The 20373-nt window shown below is 38.4% G+C and overlaps 1 protein-coding gene across 8 annotated transcripts in view; it reads right to left on the bottom strand.

The window, feature by feature from the left end:
* Nucleotides 1-20373, bottom strand: part of TMEM161B (transmembrane protein 161B) — a 180016-nt gene that overhangs the window by 19830 nt on the left and 139813 nt on the right. For 7 of the 8 annotated variants that reach the window (XM_032096223.1, XM_032096219.1, XM_032096224.1 and 4 more), the window contains 5 exons: nucleotides 18533-18636; nucleotides 14022-14102; nucleotides 9451-9540; nucleotides 5506-5603; nucleotides 3661-3817 (listed from right to left, as the gene is read on the bottom strand). In XM_032096223.1, coding sequence (XP_031952114.1) covers nucleotides 3661-3817; nucleotides 5506-5603; nucleotides 9451-9540; nucleotides 14022-14102; nucleotides 18533-18606 — 500 coding nt within the window. In that variant the 5' untranslated portion in view covers nucleotides 18607-18636. The remainder of the gene's footprint in view (nucleotides 1-3660; nucleotides 3818-5505; nucleotides 5604-9450; nucleotides 9541-14021; nucleotides 14103-18532; nucleotides 18637-20373) is intronic. The other variant, XM_032096217.1, reaches the window with a different exon arrangement.

The raw sequence follows: 20373 nt of genomic DNA, 5'->3' as shown, positions 1-20373 counted from the left end.
AATAAATTCCAATTATAGTGCAGATTCAGAACTCAATAAATACTTAATGATTATGCAAACTACACATGACTGAAACCCTCTGTTAGTTAAACAATCACTACTGCTTCTATTTTTGGGTTGGAGAAAATTGAAGCATTATGGCTTGCTTCATATCACTTCTTTCCACTGCATGACCTAATACTCAGGATCTACTGAAGGAATAATTTCGGAGTATTCAGTGCTACGATAATAGATTGCCCACACCAGCCCTCCTTTCATTCAGTTTTTTTTGGCCACAAGAGGCATTATAAAATTGTATATATAGCTGTATATAGCTGCAGGCACTGGAGAATTTATGGTATAATAATAGAGAATTTATACCCTTTTATGAAAATAATTTTATTTTTTGAACTGCTGCGATTTTGGATTTCTTTAATTTTATAGTTCATATGGTTGAAGTGAAGAAGATCCATCTTCTGTTCCTACTAAAACACATAAAAACTGTGAATTCACAGAAGCACAGAATATTCTGAGCTGGACAGGATCCATAGGATCATCCAACTCCTGGTCCTGCACAGCACCATCCCCAAGAATCACACCATGTGCCTAGCACCACTGTTCAAATGCTTCTTGAACTCCGTCAGTCTTGGTGCGTCTTGGTGCTGTGAGCACTTCCCTGGAGGCCTGTTCCAGTGCCCAGCCACCCTCTGGGTGAAGAACCTTTTCCTGATATCCAGCCAAAACCTCCCCTGACAAAACTTCAGGCCATTTACTTGAGTCCTGTCGCTGGCCACCACAGAGAAGAGATCAGTGTCTGCCCTCCTGTTCCCCTCAGGAGGAAGTTGCAGATTGTGATGGGGTCTCCCCTCAGTCTCCTCCAGGCTGACCAGACCAACCAACCTCAGTCACTCCTCATATGGCTTCCCCTCCAGAACCTTCACCATCCTTGTGGCCTCCTTTAGATGCTCTCTAACACCTGAATGTCTTTCTTAGGACAATACCATACCATCCCTTGCCTGGCTGGCGATGCTGGCTCCTCCTGGCTGACTCACATTCAACTTTCTGTCAACCAGCAGCTCCAGGTTCTTTTCCATGGCACTGCTTTCCAGACTCCTGCTCCCTAGTCTGCCCATACATTCAGGGCTGCCCCATCCCAGGTGCAGAATCCAGCACTTTCCCTTGTTGAACTTCATATCGTTGGTGATTGCCCACATCCCTAATTTGCCAAGGTTTCTCTGCAGGGCCACCTTGACTTCAAGGGAGTCAACAGCTCCTCCCAGTTTTCTACCATCTGCAAACTTGCTTTGTATCCTTAGTACAACTTATCACCTCTTAACACACAGGCATGCAACAGAGGAAGCACTTGTCAGCAAAACTCAAAATTGTTCTATATTTAACTTTGACATATCATATTGACTGCTTTCTGTTGAAAATATTGAGGCAACCAGATTTTTCTGAATCATCCATTATCATAGAATCACTTCTGGTCTTGACATACTGAGTTAGTGATTAGTTGAGTAAGTTTTAAGTATTCTCTGCATCCCAAAGGTCTGATGTCACAACATATGAATGAACTTCTTCTGAAATCTCCTCTGACTAGGTTCCAGTGACCACTAGAATTGTTATCAATACCTCTGTATTCTACCTCCTTCACCTGAAAAGCTGTAATGCCTGGAATAAGTTATGTTAATATATTTATGGAGATGTTTAGGCTAATATAAAGTTTAAACTGTGCTTCTTGTTACTGCATCCTTCTACGTGGCCACTAACTCCTCATACAGGTACTAAGCACAGACTCTAACAGCTACTTGCACATTCACACTACTGAGACAAAAATCTTGCACTGACAGGCAACTTAACCCTTTTTTGAAGTTTTGCCCTGAACTGATGACCAAATGAAAGCAATGACAGGACAGTGTTCAAAACCATGGTAAGAAAATATTACTGCAGTGGATATTCCTACAATATATAATTCTCAACTCTGTTTCACCTAGAATTGTAATTACTGTTGTGTTATTTAAATTGACTACTCCTGAGATAGGAGAGATGAAGCAAACAGGGCATTGTCAGCAATAAACCTAAGAGTACATTGTGGCTTTAGTATTATAAGCTTGTTTTTCCATTAGTTCTATTAAACTCCCCCTCATCCTCAAAACAGGAGTGAAAGGTGTTGGCTATCACTTCTGATTTTTGAAGCAGTAGCTGCGTCTTCTTCCTTCTGCAAAGATTAAACTAAAATTCCTGACTTCACACAAAAAGTAAAACAAAAGATGTGCAGTAACAACTATACATTACCTATACTACAGCTATAATACAATTAAAAGGTGTGCAAGAGCCAGACACCGATTTTCTTGTCACGGAAGACTACAAAATCCACCTTCTGGACCATGGATCTGTTCACTGACATGTCAAAGGAGAAATACCTGATCTGGCAGCAAGCTACTGACAGACTTTTTTCCAAATGGGAGTTGACTCTCTCTTCTAGCAAGTTTTTATACATTGCAAGCAAAAATTATGGAAAAATTCTATCATTTATACTTCAGTCTACTTAGAAAGTAATTCCTGTCCATACCATAAAGGCAGCACACATTTTAATAACTATCAAAGACAGACAAGCAGTAAGCATACTCAGAACTCTTAGTCAAATGTAACCAAACATTAGAGTTCAAGGTTTTACGTAACACCACCAGCTACTGCTAGTATTACAAACCAACTGAACAAAGCACAGCACATTAAGAATCTCTAACAAAGAACTAGCATTTATACAGAGGAAATAATTTTGAATGTTCAAGAGGTTTATCAACTGTAATTTAGCACTTCATCTGTTCTCAGCTGCTGAAGGAGCAGAGGAGCTGTAGCAAATCACTTTCCAGTTCACCTTTCCATAATCTGCACTCTTACAAGCCTTTGTTCAATTCCACTGCTTTATCCCCTATCATATCTTTAAAATGCAACTTTCCTCCCTAAAATGTGTGTCTGGATTGGTTTGAGGAAAACAGTTAACTACCATGCAAGCATCTATGTCTGACACTGCCTTCTTTGTAAAAAAAAAAAAATTAACTGCCTTCTTCATAACAAAACAAACGTTTTATGCTTTGATATTGCCTGTTTCCTAAATACTCCACTTCCATTTCCTTCAGTTTGAGAGGTGAGTTTAGCTCTTCACAGAGCTGTTCTTACAACTGTCTACATAACTTATTTTCTGTAAGAATGCCCTGAATTCATGCACATATTTTTGCAATAAACTAGTATACACATCACTGTACTATTCTGTTCAGGAACTATGAGATTAAACATACTGAAAACAAAAAACGTGCAATAAATTTCCAAACGTCTGGACTTTCTGTACACATAACTATTTCTGACTGCCAAACTGAGCAAAATCAAGTTAGTTTAGAACCACTACATACTACAGATGAGCACTAACTGTATTTGCATATATGTATTTTTCTCCTAAATGGTCTGGTATTGACGTTAACAAGCTAATGACACCAGCATTTACAAAGACCATGTACAGCATATACATTATCCAACAATGGCACTAGCTTACAGGATCCTTTTACCAAATGCTAAATATTTCTGTATCCTGTCCATCAGTGGCACACAGATTTATATGAATTGCAGAATGATGTAAACTATTTTAAAACACGCAGAGGGATTCAAGAAAACAGAAAAGGATACACTGCAAAAGCCAAGACAAGCAGACACCACACTATGCTGATATTCATTTCTTGTGAGGGCTTCATAATGCTGTAATAGGCTTCTGTCACCACATACACAACTGTAGCTGCAACAGTGAAATCCACCAACCACTGATATTCTGGAAAGTAATGCAATGCTGAAAAATATAAAGTTTGTGAATGTTAAAGGTATGTTTTAAGGCAGTTACTGATGTATATAGAATGGAGTAGCAATTAAAAGAGGTTTTGAATTGTGTATTAAGTGTATTGAAGTTAAGTTTAGGTAGACCCAGATCAACCACATAAAACTCAACAAATGTGAAAAAGTCACTCAACAACGTGAACTTCATTCTTCACTTCTGTCATCCAATATGTGATTTCTACTCAAATTTATAAGGCTACAAGGTTTTACTATTCTATCACCTCAGTTTTTATAACATCCTAAATCCAAAAAGCATACTTAATTTAGATTTCACAACACAGAGAGTAAACAGTTTTCCAGTTGAGTCCATCTGCAAATCCAGGTAAGAGAGGTTTTTTGACCTCTAGTTAAAGACTAAAAGCTCACTGGCTATCATTTATTATATTACAAATAAACACTTCTTTTTATTTTAAAAAACCCACCATCTAAAATACTGATGGTTTGCTCTTCGAGATTTTGTTAATACATTCTATAAAGCAATAATCATTGTGTAAACTTCACTGTAAAAATTCTGTGGATTATACTGTGTTGCATACAGGCTGGATGTTATGGAGAGAGTTTCCACAGGTGTTGGAAACTGCAAAGAACAATTTGTGACAACACAAATGGTCCCTCCCAAACACCTTCCCTACATTTACACAGTTTGAAAGTGAGAAAACATTACTGAATGTTTGACTTGACTACAAGCTACCTGCTAGCAAAGATATTAAATTTGGCAACCTTAGGTATTTCCAAGTCCTACACTTATTTTGAAATAACAATCTGGTTAGATTCCCCAAAAAACTGTATATATTACATTTTAAACACAGTAAACCCTATCCTGTATCACTCAGGTTGACAATTAAATGCTAGAGTTTAATGAAAGTAACATTAGTTGAAACTTGTGAATGCTCTATTTATGCGCCAGCTTCAAAAACATCATTTCTGTTACACAAACACTATCACCCACAATTTAAGCCAAGAAGTCTCCTGCATAGGAATATGCATCCTTTCTTTCTATACTTATCCAGAGAACACACAAATATGAAAACATAGGTAGGAAAAAAATACGTATCACATACATACCCATGTATGAATTTTCTGTAACAGAATGACTGATGATGATGAAGTAATCAAAAATTACCATCTAAAAAAATCCAGTACCTTCTAAAACACTTCATGCTGTATATTTCTGTACTGTCACTTGCCATTTTTAAGCATTTTACCTGAATGCTTCAGATGTGTGGTTGAAAGGTCTTAGGTTCCAATGCTGAAGCACATTTCCTATTTTAGATGATCATAAAGTATATGGCTTGATGTCTGAGAATTGTTACTTTCTTGTACAAAGCTAAAAACTCTATTTTGAATAGATTATGATGTGATTCTTCTGGTGTCATCTCATATTGCTATGGGAGCCTGATACAATAGTTGTGGTTTATGCTGGATTTCACCTACTTATCCCCTTCCACAACACTGCTATTAAAATGTCACCCATGGAACACGAAAGGAGACTTAAGCCCTACTGCCTGCTTTCTGATTTACAACCAGTTTTGCTTCTATTCATTCACTGTCTACAAAAAAGATATTTTAGCATTCATCACAAATAAACACTTCATAGACTCAGGATATATTGGAAATAATATATTACTCTTTGCATCCTCTTACCAATAGTGTCCCTTTCTGTTACAGATTTTGTTTCCAGATGAAGATCAATATCTTTTGGAATGGTTAAGGGTTTGTTTTCAATATGACCATTATATTTTCTGTAAAATAAATAAATAAATAAATAGGTAGCACAAGCATGGATGAAACAAAATAGAATTTTTCAATATATAATGACATTTCACATTCAAGAAAAATGCAGACTGCTTTTTTTTTTCCAAATACGAATATTTTTATGTCTCTAGCTAAAAGTAGTGCTTCGAGTTCAAATCTTGGAAAACAATCAGGTATGTTAATGGCTTCCAGCTATAACCTGACAGACTCTGACATCCTATTGTGGTATGGGTTTAAATGGGTTCCAGATGCTTTAATCTGAGCATCTGTTGAGTCAAGATCCAGGGGACAGTATTTATTTCAGCCCACTGATTTTTTCTATTCAGAGCTACAGGGTGTTCCCAAGGTCAAGAAAAGAAAAGAAATCTTGCATTAGTCCTTCTCGTCACAACAAGCAAGTACATCACATGAGCTGAACTAACCCAGATCCTTGAAAGGTCCAGCCAACTAGCCATCAAGCAAAGGCAATTAAAGTTATCTTTCTAATCTAAAAAGGCATGTATTTAGAGCAAAAGGCGTTTTTCATCTGGAGCTCTCAAACTATACCAGTATCATGATCTTTGCTTCCCTGAAATTAAGTCACACTAGTAGACTTCAATAAAAAACCCAGCACGCTCTTAAAAAAAAAAAAATTAAAAAGATTGAATGGTGTTCTGTTAGATTAAAAAATCAAACCTAAAACTTAAAACCTCTGAAAGGCTAGAAGGAAACAATAGACTGCCACATTTTAGAATACCACCTCTGAAATTAGAAAAGGGGAGGTGGATTTTCCATAGAAAAACAAATTATTTGGGTATAATAATTAAAAAGAAATCCAATCAATCATGAACTTCGTTTTCAGGAATTTTTTCATTTTAGCTCATATGTGAGACGAAAATACAAGCAGAAAACATTAATAAAATTTTTCAGATTATATTAATGCTTAGAATAACCTGAAACACAAGAATTTTAATGGACAAACTGAAGATAGGAATCTTAAGCATTACTCAAAAAATTCAGTTGAGCAAATCTACACAAGAAATTCCAAACACTGCCCAAGGACTAGACTACCTGCAAGCTCCTGTGTACTTCCCTGCCCTTAGCTGTACTCCTGATTATTCTCCTATTGCCTGTATCCAGGAGTACTGTCATCTTGAGTGAGATGCACATTTTGACAACAGAAGTCATTTCAGATCAACAAAACTTGGTGTTCCTACACTTTAATTATCCCAGAGGCTCCACAATCCAAGAGGCACAGACAGAATATATCCAGCATCATTGAATGCTTTAATTCAAAGTAATTCAAAGTAGCTGTGGACCTTTTCATTAGCCTAACAATTTCCTACAATACAAACTATTCTGAAGCAGAAAACCTGCCTAATATTCATGTGCTATTAAACCCTACAGCATAAGATACTGAAGTGCAATATGCACTGAATAAAATTAACTAAAATTTCACACTACAGCTGTTTCTAAGGCTAATTTTCAAGCAAGCTCCTTGTATCTCCTTTAATCATTTATCTCTAAATTAGTTCAGACTGACAGTGTATTTAAGGAGCAGGTATTACACTTTGAAAGACTATGGGCTTGACGAAGCAGATTCTTTATCTTGGAAAGACATGGGGAGTACTAAACAGATGCCTCTATTTCTCCTACACAGTCTCTTTCACATCTCCTTGTTGAGATGACTCACAATATGTACATTCCATTCTGTGCAACCTAAATCAATAAATCCAAACCAACTCAACAGGAACAATTCCCAGTTCACTACGGTTCTTCTTGAGCAAGAGTAGCTTCTTTCAAGGACACAGAGCATTAAAAAAAAAAATTTATTATTCATTCAGCTGTTAAACAAGCAAAGCAAAGCAAACGTTATTTAAGCCTCCACATTACCGTTTTAGTTTCTTCGAAGTTTTATATTGCCCTGTGATTAACATTCATCCTGGTACAATCACCTACTACTACTATTGCAAAAGACTGGCAAGGCTGAGGAAAGGCAGTAAGAGTACAATTGTTAAAGTACTATTATTATTTGGCAGTGCAGTTGTGTTTTCCAGTTTAAAGCTCCTACAGGTGGACTTAAACTTATAATTACATAATTGAAGTTATTTTATGTATGAATAAACACCACTGGTTAAATGAATAATTATAAATTGTAATCTTATGCACAATTTTTGTCTGATTTTTGTCACAGAAAACTGTTAAGATAAAACAAGATTCTTAGTTTCAAGGAATGTTGCAAAAAAAAAAAAAAAAATCACTACTTTACAAGGAACAACTTAACCCAGAGAATCGTGGTGAATGATACTGCATCCAGTTGGCAGCTGGTCACTAAGAGTGCTCCACAAGACTCAGTATTGGGCCCCATCCTGTTCAAGGTCTTTATATGTTGCAAAATTATTAAAGGATCATGGGCATGGATCATTGATAGAATTATAGGATCAATAAAAGAACTGTACAAGCAAGAGCCTGCAAGCAAAAGGCCTGTGTGAGAAAAACTCTGCATGAGAAAAATCCCTGTGTGAGAAACAGGCCTGGGAAACAAAAAGGGAGTTTTGAAGCGATGCAGCTGTGGAGATAAGACCCGGAGGGAAGAGGGTGAACTCTGAATTCTTTTAATCATAACATAACTGTAGAAGCTTGCCAATGTAAGTCCAATTATGTAGAAGTAGAAATGCGCTTTGATAAGTTTTAAGCCACTTAAGAGTTAACAAGCTGGTATACTATATAAGTGCCTCTGGATTGCTAATAAACAGAGCTTGCTTTTATCAACCATATTGGTTTGGACTGCAATTCCTCCCCCCGCCGGATTCCACAGACCCTTTTCTTTCCAACATTTGGCGCCCGAACAGGGACTCGGACTGGGACTGGGATTTTGTTTGCTTGACTATGGTGGGAGCTGACGTGGCACCGATAAAGCGGTGATCGGGGGGCAAAAGATCAACACCTGCAGGCAAGTGTCTGATCCGTGCCTGGACTGACCTGACATGAGGGGTCCGCCGAATCAGCTGACAAGGGCCAAACCTGGAAGGCCGCACGACCCTGACAGCAGGAACAGCGGTAAGACGCGGATTTTGCGGTTAGACGCAGTTATTGTGGTGGGACACAGTGAGGTAGGACACAGATATGGAAATAGAGGTGGCCCTTGGTTTACGCTTTTTAGAAAAGCGGGGACTTAAAGAAGTACACCTTTATAAGGAACTAGCTGATCCAAGACTGTTTAAAAAGAAAGCTAAAGAAACAAAAGCTCTCAAATTCACCTGGAGAGCAGTAACTGGCACTCTCGCAGAAATAAAAACAGAAAAGATAGTGGCCGCAGCCGCCATAGAGACTTTAGAGAGTGGCAGCGCTGGCTGCAGCAGCTCCGGGAAAGAAACAGACGGGGGGTCTTACGGAGCGGCGGGCAGAGACCAGAGTGGAGCCCAGGGTAGCACGGTCCTTCAGGCTGGCCGCGAGAAAACCAGTTAAAAACACAGCAGCACCTGTCCGCTCACTGCAGGAGCTGCTAAACTCGGCAGAGCCGGATGTTACCCCTCTGACGGCTGAGAGAGAAATGGCCATGAACACAGAAGCAGAGCCACCGGACCCAGGGGGCGGGGCGTAGGCGGGCCAAGGAGACACAGGCAGTCCGGGTGCCCAGCCAAAAGCGGCAGAGCAGCCCAGAGGTCCTAAAACCCAGCCAAAAGCGGCAGAGAGCAACCTCCCCCGCCGAACAGCGGAACGTCTGGCAGCTACGTAGCTTCTGTGGTTTCATCGCCTGCAAAGCCAAAGCCAGCTGGGGCTGCTGGGGGTCAGCCCCAAAAGAGGGAGAAACATCAACAAATGATACAAGAAGTAATCAAAAAGCTTGCTGACTTATCTACACGAAGCATTTTGCAGTTTATCTTTACAGCAGATGTCCTGTGTCCGAATGATCGCATCAGGCCTGCAATGCTGCAGAATGTCCTGCAACAACAGGGACAAGTCATGGCTGCATCACTAACCAGAGAGGTGCCCAGCAAGTGGTGCTGTACTACAGGACCCCAAAACAAGAAGGAGCAGTCAGCATCAGCTCCTGAGAAAAGTGACGCCACTACCATAACAGCTGGAACTCTGAGACCTGTCCCGAGGAGCCTTGGGAGAGGCTACAGACTGAGTGAAGGAGCTGAGGACTTGCCAGATCCACCACTCTCCGTAGCAGGAGAAATAGCAAGACTCTGGGGTGAATGTAACAGCTGCCCTAGGTGGTTGCTAGTGACTTGTGGTGGGTGTTGGGGAACCCTCTCCAAAGACAAAACTAAAAAGGAGAGTTGCATAAATTTTTGGATATAACAGCAAAACACAGAAGTAAAGTAAAAAATTGTTTTTTAACTGTCTTGAAACAAGAGCATTAGCAGACATTTTCAATCAGCTGTCTGCCCATTTAGAGCAAGTGAAAACAGTCAATTTAACTAGCATTTATGTTTTTACCTGGTACTTTAGCAGCCAGGGCTCACGCTATTTTGCATAAACTTGCTTTCTGGGAGAGGAATAAGTTTAATATAACTTCGCAATTTTGCATAAACTTGCTTGCTGGGAGAGGGATAAGTTTAATATAACCTTGCAAATGCTTAATGAGTTAAGTGTAAATGTTACTAGTGTTAGACATACAGTATTATAAAATTAAGTAGCCATTGATTTTCTATTAGCTCACAGCCATAGCTGTGGAAAGTTCCAAGGTATGTGCCGTATAAATCTAACTACCTTGTCCTAATTCACAAGCAGATAAGTAAGTTACATCAATTAACCACACAATTACAGAAAGAAGATGGTTTCAGCTTAGAAAGATGGTTAAAGTTTCTACGTTTAAAATCATGGCTAGTTTTATTTGTGTGGCATTTGATTACTGTAGGACTAGGAATATTATTAATAATAGTGTGTTTACCTTGCCTACGCCAGTGCTTGCGGAAGATAACACACAAAGTCACTACATCTGTGACCCATCAAGTATTGCTTGTACAAAAAGAAAAAGGGGGAATTCGTTGCAAAATTATTAAAGGATCAGGGGTATGGATCATTGATAGAATTATGGGATCAATAAAAGAACTGTACAAGCAAGAGCCTGCAAGCAAAAGGCCTGTGTGAGAAAAACTCTGCATGAGAAAAATCCCTGTGTGAGAAACAGGCTGGGAAACAAAAAGGGAGTTTTGAAGCGATGCAGCTGTGGAGATAAGACCCGGAGGGAAGAGGGTGAACTCTGAATTCTTTTAATCATAACATAACTGTAGAAGCTTGCCAATATAAGTCCAATTATGTAGAAGTAGAAATGCGCTTTGATAAGTTTTAAGCCACTTAAGAGTTAACAAGCTGGTATACTATATAAGTGCCTTTGGATTGCTAATAAACAGAGCTTGCTTTTATCAACCATATTGGTTTGGACTGCAATTCCTCCCCCCGCCGGAGTCCACGGACCTTTTTTCCCAACATTTATAGATCATGTGGACCAGGGGATGGAGGGCACCCTCTGTAAATTTGAAAACACTAAGCTGGATGGGAGTGTTGATCTCCCAGAGGGCAGAAGGCTCTGCAGAGGGATCTGGACAGGCTGGATTGATTAATGGGCTGACACCAGTGGCATGAGGTTCAACAAGAAAGACCAAGTGCTAGGTCCTATACTTGAGTCACAACAACCCCATGCAGTGCTACAGGCTGGGGTAGAGTCACTTGAAAACTGCCCAGCAGAAGAGGATCTGGGGGTGCTGGTTAACAGTGGCTGAACTTGAGCCAGCACGGGCCTAGGGGCCAAGAAGACCAAGGACCTCCTTGCTTGTGTCAGACATAGTGTGGGCAGCAGGACCAGGGCAGCGACTCTACCCTCTACTCAGCACTGCTGAGGTCACACCTCAAATCCTGTGTTTAGTTTTGGGCCCCTTCACAACCAGAAAGACATTGAGGTACTTGAGCAAGTCCAGAGAAGGGCCATGGAACTGGGGAAGGGTCTGGAGTACAAGTTTGATAAGAAGAGGCTGAAGAAGCTGGGGAGGCTCAGCCCGGAGAAAAGGAGGCTCACGGGTGTCATACATGAAATCCCTAATTGTGTTTGGTCTTTGCATATTAAGTGTTTTAATTAATTAATTCTGAGTTAAGTATTTTTAAATTGAATGTTAAAATTAACCCATCAGCCCAGGTACAAAAATCAAGTTCCATTATCAATATTTTCAATTGTTCAAAGTAGTTTATTAAAAGAGTTGCATTATTCCCAGTTAAAAATCCCCATTTAATAAAAATCCCCAAGTTATGCTCCCTTCCCAAACTTTAAACCACCTGTACACCACAAGAGTTATCTTTCCCATGTTTATTGTATACTTTTACAAATGTTTTAAGATGTGTTGCATGTATTTTAATATTTTTAAAAGTGTTTTTTACTTTGCACCTTAATTCAAAGCCTAACTCCAAAACCCCAGTTCTAACAGCCACCAGCTATTTTTAGTTCTTCAGCCTTTACCTGCAGGCAAGCTCCATGGCAACCTGAATTTTAATGAGGGCACTTTACCACCCTTATTTCAACTGATACCACCCCTCTGACAATGACGAGCTATTGGTGGACTGAGATGATCTCATAAAGGGAAAGCACCAATCACTTCAGAGGGGCGGGCTGTGGGCGGACTGGGGCGGAGCAAAGGCACTATAAAACACTGAGACCAAGCCTCAAGGAGTCAGACCCCTGCAGGCTACCTGTGGGTGGAAATCAGTGCTGGGCATTAAAACCCTTACTCCTATTAAGGAGCCTTTAATAATCTTTTTAGACTCCTGGATTAGCCAGGAGTCACCTCAGCACTGCAAGTCCTTTTTCATCATCTGAGGTCCAGTGCTGTTTCAGCCAGAAGATCTCAGATCCCTGCACTCCTGGGGCATACCACCTACCGAGCCATAGGATCCCAAATTTTTATATTTTTCTAATTTTTGTAATTATTCAATTTTTCTGTTTTCAATAAATTATTTTAATTTTTAATTTAACTAAGAGTTGTCTGTTTCCTCACAACAGGGAACCTTCTTGTTCTCTACCACTACCTGAAGGAAGGCTGTAGCCAGGTGGGGGATGGTCTCTTCTCAAGGTTAACTAGTGACAGAACAAAAGGACATAGCTTCAAGCTGTGCCAGGGGAGGTTCAGGATGGACTTCAAGACGAATTTTTTCATGGAATTGGAACAGGCTGCCCTTCTTGGGTGGTGTGTGGTAGAGCCACCATCCCTGGAGGTCTTCAAGAAATGACTGGATGCGGCCCTTAGGGCCATGTTCTAATTGACATGTGATCAAAGGTTGGACTAGATGATCTCAGAGGTCTTTTCTAACCTAAATGAGGCAAGTAAGATTGCTAACCATGCTGCTTAAGATCTAAAAAATAGGAGGAAAAATCATAATTACATTGTAATTGTAATTACAATCAATTATAATTACAACTAACAGATTATATGAGCAGTGTGTAGATTAATTCAAATCTTAAGATTTGTAAGAGAATTCATACTGGGATAGAAAAAAAGGAGCTACAGCAAATCTCCTGTGTTGCCAAAAAGAAAAGCAGAGGGGGTTGTTTTGTTTTATACATGGTCAATTTAGAAATATTTCATCAACATGGCCAGCTCTACCACCTCAAGATGTCTCAGTTCTTTACACAGCTGTACTTCTGCTAAGGCTGCTCAGAACTTCATGCCTGAACACCAAAAATCTGTTTCCAGTTTAACTTAATAGACAGCTATTCCATCTTTTCAGTTGTCTTTTCTATGGATTCAACAAGCCCAGCTCTTCTAGCCCCCTTGAGTAAGACAAGACTGTGTTTCCTGGATAATCCTAGCAGTTCTGTTCAGCAGGTCACACACAAAATGAATTTTTCTTGAACACGAGTGATCAGACGCATGCACAGTAATCCAGATAAAGTTCGACATTGTTGTCTTGTCCAAGAGGGTTATTATTTCCCTCTCTCTCCACTAGAAACATTTCACATAATACATCCTAGGAGCCCATTTACCTTTTTCACAGCTCTGTTAAAGAGTGGCGGCTCATTGTAATCCTATATTGAACTAATATAATCAAATCTTTCTTTTCTTGCTTCAAGATGAAGAGCTACAATCCTAAGATTTGTTTCCTCAGTTTTTATCTAAATGCATACATTCACTAAGAAAAACCCTTGCCATCAAATTAGCATTTCACAGACCATTTTGTGGGTGGAAATTACCCAGTTTTGCACAATTCGGGAATGTCCAACTCTGTTAAACTGAAAGAACATGTTTTGCTAAAGAACTGTGACAGTTAATGCAAGCAGGGCAGTCACATGCAACTAGGAGTTTTTAACTCACACTATGACAAAAGTAGGCTGGAAAAGTTATTAGATGAACCACACCATGCTGAAAAAAAAAAACAAACCAAAAAGGGGTGGGGGGGGAGAAGAAAAGCATAAACCAAGTATTTACCTGTCTTTTTTACTCTTCCCTCTTTGCTTCCCTGCAAGAATCCGCAGTTCTTCTTCAGTGGGATGTTGATACCACCGTAAGCTAAAGAAAAAGAAAATCTCAAGTAAAACAATACCATCATTAGCAATTTAGAGCATGGCTTTCAAAAAACTGTATCACAACAGTTATATACAGTTACATGTTCACTGAAACATCTGTCATTTTGACTCCTAAGCAAGGCACCCTTGTGTGCCAATTCCAACCCTGGCTGAACTGAACAATAGCTAAAGTTCAGTTCTCTTCAGCAAATGAGGCATTTATACATAATTAGAAAGCTCTACCACTTTGTCATTCACATTAAAGCCCTTCAGTTCTCAAAACACCAACTGTTAAAGATATCATCAAATAAAGCAAACACAGTCGTGCAAGGTGGAAAAGTTCACTAGAATAATTATACCATTACAATTAGTCATCAGAATAAAACAACTTTATAAAGCATAATTATATCCCTCCCAAACCCAGCAATTTTCCAGAATCTGAAATAGCTATTATCTAACAATCATTACCAGTCTTTTTTCTTAAGCAGAGCAAATTGTAACATCAACATTCCTTTTCTTAAACACCTCCTCAGTGATATCTTCAACTTTTACTACAAAAAGTGCTATTAAAAAAATCACTAGTTTACACATAGTTGACCTACAAGTTTTTCCAATCAATGCACCATTCATTTAAAAGACAATAAATGGCACGGAAATTCTGAAGAGGACAGAGATGGGTAAATGTCTAAGATGTTATATTTTACCTAAATCTCTAAGTATGGCAAAAACCTTAGTAGCTGAAACAGGGCCTTTCCCACATTCAACAAGGGACGGTTACTGCCCAGATGCAGGAAGGGTGTCACTCTGATCTCCACGCTGAAATGCTGAGGCAAAGGAGACCAACTATTAACAGGAACAGACTTGAGAAATGTGTATGGAAGTAGAAGGCCACCAACTGTCAGCCATGGCGACACAGGGTCAACACAGAGATGATAAAAGAATCCACAACCACCACCTCAAATTAAGAAAACTTCACCAAGTAGGACCATTCAAATCCATGTTGGTGAATTAGAGATGATGTCAGATCCACTTTCAAAAACTTAGCAAAAGCAAATTTGGAAGGCATCAAAACCCAAACAATCTCAAGCCATTTGATAACATTTGACTCCCAGTTCTGTTTTGAAAAGGCTTCCTTCATCTTGGGAACTCTTCAAGAGAAAAGAATGCTAGTACCAGCCCATAGAACATCAAACCATTGCACACTGCAAATTTCCGCTGAAAGAATTCACTGCCAGTTCCAAAACTGAAAACGGCAAATATTGCAGATTTTGCACAAACACAGTTTTGGAAGGGAAAAAAGGAACCAAATTTTGTATAAGTAAGAGAGAAAGTTACTTCATTAATTTATTTTTATTATGTGTGGTCCAGTTGCAGAATCTGTGATTTGCAAACTTTGCTGCAAAAGACACTTAAAGACTGAGACACAAATAAACCAAAGAAACAAGCTTTTCATCCAAGAAGTCCAATTACTCTGGAGAAGTTAACCTCTTTCACATGACCCAAAGCAACTGGGAAAAAGAAGAGATATATTCTCCTGTTTCATCATTTACCACATCACCCTGATCCGAACTTGGGATGCTAATGATGAAAAGTCACCTATGTGGTAAAGAAATTTTTCAAAATCTTCCCTGCCCGGACAGAGAAATAGTACCTAATGCAGCAGAACAGACAAAATTCTTGTTCTATGTAGCATGCTAACACAATTCAAACAACAAATTAAACCACAATTTGCTCTTAATTATATCGGAAAACAATGTTGCAAGTGATGCCTAATTACAACTAATAGGATAAAGAATTTTGGTATTTTTCAGTTGATAAACCCCACACACCTTGCATTTAAAATCTCAAAACCAAGAGATTTGAACAAACGTTTTCATAAAGACAGAGCTAATAAAAAGTAGTTTACATCTATTTTAGCTTACATATGTTTAAAACTGAAATCCCACAACTGATTACCCTGTGGTTTTGACATATCCAAGCCAGTGTGAATACCAACAGACACACAGACATGCCCTAGTTAATCTGAATGAAGGTCATTAACGAATGCACAACAAAACATCCATTTTCTCCTGTCTTCCTGACAGGGCCTGAAAACATAGTAACTGAAATAGGTGAGTGATTTAAAAGCAACGTTTTGGTAGAGAATGTTTTGTTAGTTAAAAATAATGCAAGGCCTACGCAGATATTTAGGTTGCCAATTCTAGCAATAAATATATTTAGTTGCATTCAAGCTCTGAAAATAGCACTGATTGAAAAAGTTTCTTAACAAATTTATGTAAATAGCTTTTCATGAGTCAGTGATAGCTATTTATTCCATTAACAAGTAATTACCTTAAATCTGTCTATCCTAACAATTCTCTTAGATTTTGAAAAGTCTTTGTTCCTTTTAACGGACTTCCCATAAACACATACAGGCATCTTGAAACAAACTGGTCACTTAAATGTTTCTGTCTTGTCTGATAACATGTTTATCCTCCTTCCCATTTAGCAAGGACTATCCACAAACATTTCAAACCTATCTTGCCTACCAATCCTTTGGAAGCAAGACATTCAAACCAAATCACTTAAAAACCACTGCTGGATACCAAAGACTAGTCAAAGTCTACTGACAAAGGAAAGGAGGAGCAGCTGGTAATTTTTCCTTAGACAGCTGGACTGCTTAGGACTGTGCCTGTACACTTATGTGTATAAAACCCTCTACCACTCCACCCACACACTGCTGGCAAAAAGACAGCACTAAGGAGAATGGGTTAAACATAAAAGACAGTTTATCAGGTTAAGTAAGAAAATAACTGGGTTTTTTTCTGCCATTAAAATTCAGATTCTTGTTGCAGTGAAGCTTCTGACTTGTTTTTATTTTCGGAACACAGGATTATTTCTGACTTCTTATACAATTCCTGTATTCAGGGAATTACTCAGAGTGCCTGAAATTACAATGCACTAAAACAGTTACCAGATAAATAAAAAAACACTAAAAGCAACAATGAATTTTTCCAGGCTACTAATGTGGAAGGCAGTAATAAGACCTTCCCACTGACTTCAGTAAGAGCAGAATTACCTAAGGACAAGAGCTGAAATCCTGCTTTAGGTTTTTATCAATCTGCAGATGCGCAATGATAAATGGAGAAATGGATTTGAAAAATATTTGAACAGCAAACTTCTCCCTATCATTGGCACACAGCATACCTTAAAACAAGGATACAGTCCGTGAAAACTTCACAAGATTGAAGAACATGGGCATAATATTGACAAATTATTTTAGAAAAGCAATTGGATATTTAGATTTTCAAGTAAAAGTTTAAATCAATCTTAGATATAAAAGGTACAATATGTCATTTGGATAATTGCTGATAAAAAAGACTCTCATGGTGACACACCTTAAAAATAAATGGTAGGCAGTTTCATATTCATTAGTGTAATGTTCTTTTTAGAGCACAAGAAAGGTGATCAACACCCTGCCAATATGGTTAACAGTGAAACTTCACACAACAATTAAGAGTATGATTCCTGTTTGTGTTATCCATCTGACAGTTACTGTTTTCTGTTATACCCAACACACATATAAACAACATTTACAGTCACTTCTCATTAGCAACTTGTTGGGTGATGAAATGGGGAATATTAAAAAGGAACATCTCATAATTATAAGATGTAGAGGAAAAAAAGTCAATGGAAAGACTTGTTAATACTCCTATGGAGTACATTATTATTTAAGGATACTCCTTCAGAAAGCAGAGAATAAAGATTTGATATTCTCAAAATTTTAACAATTGTGAAAGACAGCACACTACCTGCTAATCATACAAAGTGTTGTTCTTACCAAATGAAAAAACACAGTGTCTATGATTCCTTTTAATATTTAACATACCGATTTATGTTCAAAAGAGCTGCTGTTTTTCATTGTTATTATGGATACAGCCACACAGGGAATGCTCCCCTTACAACTCATTATGTCTGTTTGATCTATTGTTACAAGGAAGTAATGTACTGAAATTTATACTAATCCTGTCCTATGAAGTATTTTAAAAGAATATAATTTTTAATAAATACCTAAGCATTCTTCATATGCAAGGCTAACCAGGAGGTGGATTATCAACAACACAGAGACAGTGCAGAGGAAAAAAAAACCTTCTATTCTTCAGTATCTTGTATTCAATTTAGCTTTTAAATATTAAAGTATGCACCTTGTACCTTTAATATAAGAGCTCAAGAACAATTAACTTTGTGACTAATAAAATTACTAAAACAAACCAAGTATGTTCTTCTACAGCAACACTGTTTTTTTACCTTGAGCCCACAAATCAGGCGTAACAATGCTATGGTAATAAATTTAATAAAGGTCAATTACTTTTTAAAAAACCAAACTAAATCAGTATGTTTTACAGTTACTACTCTGATGCATAACTGCATTATCATATTCAGACACTTTCTTACCTGCCACTACAGAGAAGCCAACGAGCAAGAGAATAGTGAGGTATGATCTTCTGTATGACACTAGCCATTACCATGGTAACCACCAACTGTACACCTATTACACCCTGTGGAGAAGTAAGTTAATAACAAGTCAGTATCTGTTTTAGAAAAGAGGTGAAGTATCTTTTTAAAAACAAAAAATTAGTAACACTGTATACAGGTATAATACAATGCAGAGGAATGGGGGGGGTGAGGGGACAGAATATGGTAGCAGTTAAAAAAAAAACAACCCTGAAACTTGCTACAGTCACTTGCAAACTTTATCAAAGGGAAAGGGCATTCCCAGGTCACCACAGCTGACCTCCCTAAAGAGGTCTAAGATCCTCCCTCTCATAATGCTGGCCTCGTTATCTCTGTACAGGTATTTCCTCTTTGTTTACCTACATGTGTGGGTTTCCATCTTCTCTGATTAGTTGTTTTCAAGGACTCCTCTCCACATCACCCTCATCCTTAGCTTACCAGCTCAGTTTACCACTTTTTCCTCTTGATTTGCAGGTCATCATCTCTTTCCTCTTTAAGTCCTAGTCTAAATACCAGTTTGGTCAGACTATTGGCAAAGATGCTCTTGTGCCAGTTGGTCAGGTGGATACTGTTCCATCCTAGTAGTCCTTGCACCTCAAGAAAGAATCCCGTGGTCACACAAGCCAAGTCCCTGCTAAGCAATGAGCTGTTAACCTACAACTCTTCACCAAGCTTCCCCCTCCCTACCAGCAGTATCATCTTTCATCCTAAATAATGCACTAAGGAAATTCTTCCTTCAATGATTTCTCCTTTCTTTAGTAAAACAGAAATTGTGTCAATACTGCTTTTATTAAAAAACATAGGCAGATGAAATGTTTTTGGATATACATTATTATCCATAATTCAGTATGATTAAGGGAGATTGAGACAGTAAAAATTTTTACGTATTTATAAACACTTTCAATGTGTTACCAAACTTTTTGTAAAAAAGTGCCACATATCAATTAAAAGTACTTGTTACTTTTTTATACTTTGAAGTAACAGCTTTGGAGGGGGTCAGATACCACCAAGTTTCTTTGGTACTCAAGATCTCTCTTTGCCTTCTCCCCCCAGGGAATTTCTAGTGCTTCTACACTTCGGTACTTGAGGTACCTCAAAAAGTTTATGTTCTATGTCACTGAGATCAGGATCAAGAGCTGTAAGTATTTGAACACTCTACCTTTATTAAAGATTATGCATAGCTCTGCACATAGATTACTCAAACCAATTCCACCAGTTCACTAGCTAAGGGAAGTGTATTTCTAATGAAAGAAAGTGTTACAAGCTGCATGACTAATATATATGCTATATTCACATTACTAAATTGCTAAGGGAAGTATATACTCTTTGGGTACAAAATAAACCATGCATTTTAAAATCAAATGTTTATTCTGACCACCTCAAACTAAGTCTAACCATTTCCACCCAATGCAAGAGAGCAATCACTGTCCCTTCATCTAGCTTCTCTACTAAGCCATGATCCTCAGAATTCACTCTCTCAGGGGGAACTTACATTAATATTTCTCTAGAATAATGTTTTTATTAGAAGCACAGCCTAAACAGGTCAATTATGAGCCAGTATGTCTCTTCAATTACTCCTAGAGCTTCTGCAAGGGAAAGAAATTGCCTTAACTCAAGACAATAGGAGGGAAAAAGATGCAAATTGAGGCAGTTACTTTTATACAGGGCAGCAGATCCACTAGCAGAGCTAAAATACTTACAATTCAAGAGACTACTTAAAAATTCACCAACAGAAATTCATTTCCTTACTCAAGCAAAGGCTGCACATTGTAACAGAACCC

The sequence above is a fragment of the Corvus moneduloides genome, chromosome Z, assembly GCF_009650955.1.
Source record: "Corvus moneduloides isolate bCorMon1 chromosome Z, bCorMon1.pri, whole genome shotgun sequence".
Taxonomy (NCBI): domain Eukaryota; kingdom Metazoa; phylum Chordata; class Aves; order Passeriformes; family Corvidae; genus Corvus; species Corvus moneduloides.
Note: the sequence above shows the minus strand (reverse complement) of the source record. Positions and strands in the feature narration are given on the sequence as shown.